Source organism: Opisthorchis viverrini, assembly GCF_000715545.1.
Source record: "Opisthorchis viverrini unplaced genomic scaffold opera_v5_41, whole genome shotgun sequence".
NCBI classification, from domain to species: Eukaryota; Metazoa; Platyhelminthes; class Trematoda; order Opisthorchiida; family Opisthorchiidae; genus Opisthorchis; species Opisthorchis viverrini.
The window spans coordinates 2,530-5,245 of NW_008751697.1; the positions used below are offsets into that span (position 1 = coordinate 2,530).

The 2,716-nt window shown below is 41.3% G+C and overlaps 1 protein-coding gene across 1 annotated transcript; it reads left to right on the forward strand.

The window, feature by feature from the left end:
- Positions 1–302: 302 nt before the first annotated feature.
- Positions 303–2,492, forward strand: T265_03008 (hypothetical protein; the record flags this gene model as incomplete). Its single annotated transcript, XM_009167398.1, has 3 exons — positions 303–419; positions 504–656; positions 2,239–2,492. The coding sequence occupies 3 exons, from the start codon at positions 323–325 to the stop codon at positions 2,412–2,414; spliced, it is 426 nt and encodes a 141-aa protein (XP_009165662.1).
- Positions 2,493–2,716: the final 224 nt, after the last annotated feature.

Consider the following 2,716-nt stretch of genomic DNA (forward strand, 5'->3'; position numbering starts at 1 on the left):
AATGGTATAATAGGGGTACCTTTTTAAGACCTACCTGAGTTCTCGACTCGAAAATGCACAATTCCTCTGTTTATGACTGAAAAGTAACCACTGTCAGAAAACTGTTCAATTTTGAAGCATTCTTTTGTACCCTTAAGGAATTGCTAGCTTACGTGTTCGGCACACATACAACAAGTTGAAGCAATGTGGACACACGATCTGTCATCACTCACGCAAATCACATGCAATTTCATTGATTTTGTGCCTCATGAATAGACATTCACGTGTGATATAAAACACTTTTCTCACTCAATAACTTTCAGACTATTTTCCGTGGAAAATTATGTTGTTATCTGCGAAAATCACTCTTTTGATTGCTGCATCCATTGGATTGGTTATCACTTTGGTTCCAATAATTCAGTATGACTATCTTTGGCGTCGTAAGTTCAATCCAGGTTCACGTTCCAATATACGATCCTAAACCTTACAAGAAATTTAACGAATTTATATATCTTATTTTTTAGGCCCACCAATCGAGTTGGTCGACGCCTGCAACTTACAGATAGCCGCGCTGTGCACTTACATCGTCCTGATCGTATTTATTAGCCTCAGCAGCTTGTTACCCATCAAGGACAAGTTTGTCCTGCTTGCATACTTCTTTTTTGGACTTTTAGCAAGTGAGTTTGATGACAAGTGAAATTCTTATGTTACCCTCAATACGTTAACGAACAAGATTCACCCATAAGATCCGAAGCCCGGCACTCCTGGTATCTTAACTTGTGTGTGGCCTAATAGGACAGGCTGACCGTAAGTCTACTTAATAGAAGAATATTTGTTAGTATACAACCGGCCTATGACTTATCAAGACTTATTTTCTTGAGCCAATGTGTTTTTGAGACGTGTGAAAATATGTGAAGACTGCATTACAAAGCAAGGTTGACCGTCCAGCAAAATGCAGAAAATAAGTTGAGCCATAATTTCTTAGCTATTCTATGTATTAGGGTGAACTGCATCAGTTTAGGTCACCAACTTCGACCCATTTTTCACATAATTACATCTTTTTCCCGGGTTATTCTCCAGCGTAATTCAGTGAACGAACCGGCTTCTGAGCTGGAACAGAAATTTGCACAGCAAAGCGCGAGAGCCGGACCAGAACCATACATAAACAGTTCATCCACAATCCGAAACTATACCAGAAAAACTAGCCTTGAATAAATGCTGCAAATTTGTTTTTAGTCGCAGTGAACAGGGCAACCAATGATCACGTCACCTACATGGCTCATGACTTCGCTTGTACTTCTGAAGTCAACACAATGCGGCCACTGAGTATGCTGGTGCACATGGCGATCAGCACTTGTCTGGCACAAGTTACAATAAACTGAGTCATATGCTGAGGTCTTCAATCCTGGACAATAAGTCTTAGTAATAACCGTCGGAATATCCCAAGATCACTGGATGCCATCCTAAGAAATCGCTGGTGGGAAATGTGCTGGAGTTGTTATTAATCGTCTGATAGTTCAAAGGTGCTCGACTTCGTCAAGAATTTCCCGCGACATATTTCATCAAAGGATTTTATAAAAACTACTGTTTAGTTAATAGATGAGTAGGCAGGGGGGTTATTGACTCATCCATTCATTCATGCATTCATCTATCCATCCATTCATTCGTTCATTCATTCATTGGTCGACCGATTGGTTGATTCACCAATTAATTAATTAATTAATTAAGCTAGCTGGGGTGGATTTTGCTCCTTCATCATTTGTTGGACTCCCAGTTCACCTATCGTCACACATATATCCTGTGATGGACAAACAACTACAGTACTGCATTCACTGGTGAACTCAGGTCCTCGAACTGGTGACTGGAACTAGTTGTTCCTTAACAAGTAACTGGATCGGATCTCACTAGGCTTCGTGATTCACGTACACAATGCACATTGAATTGGCTGACAGTGATTGATTGACCGACAGATCGATCGATTGACAGATGGCTGGATACATATATACGTACATACATACATGCGAACACAGATAGATGCTTATGAGGTTGTCGCGTTAGAACTAACAGTATTTCTCAGTTTCGTGGACTAGGATACCAGTTTGCGCCTAACGGGCTATTTTGTACGCTTCCTCGTTCAGTGCTGCATTCAAGTACACAGAGTCTGCCTTTTTGACCTGTGTTATGTTCGAATTGTACCCGTTGTTTTTCAATGTTCGCACATGTGGTTGCCTCACCTGTCCCTTCCGTCTCCTTTGCTAGCAAGCCTAGAAGTGGGAGCGTATATTGCAGTTGCGTATCCCAATTTCCGCAACCGACCGCTGCCCACAATCACTGAATGGACGTTCGGTGGGATCTTCGCAACACTTCCCCTGCTGTTTGGCACGATACTCATTGCCGCATACGACGTGTACGGTTTGATCCAACGATATGAATAGATGTTCCAATGGCCAATGGATACTCTCCAACGAATCAAGGTGAACTCATTACACCATATATTTGTTTTACGAATCGGGACCGCTTATTACGATAACGAAAATTGTAAAAACTAATTCTTTGTGCCTTTCGTTGTCTATAATAAAATCTCGAAAGAAATTTCCTCCTGTGAGTGAATTAGGTACACACCGAAAAGAGAGCTCTCCTTTGGATCAAAATCTTTTAGTTTGCACAACTGGGACAGCCCGAGAATGGGCAAAAGATTATTCCTTCACAATCTGGAAGATTCTCATGGCTACATTGG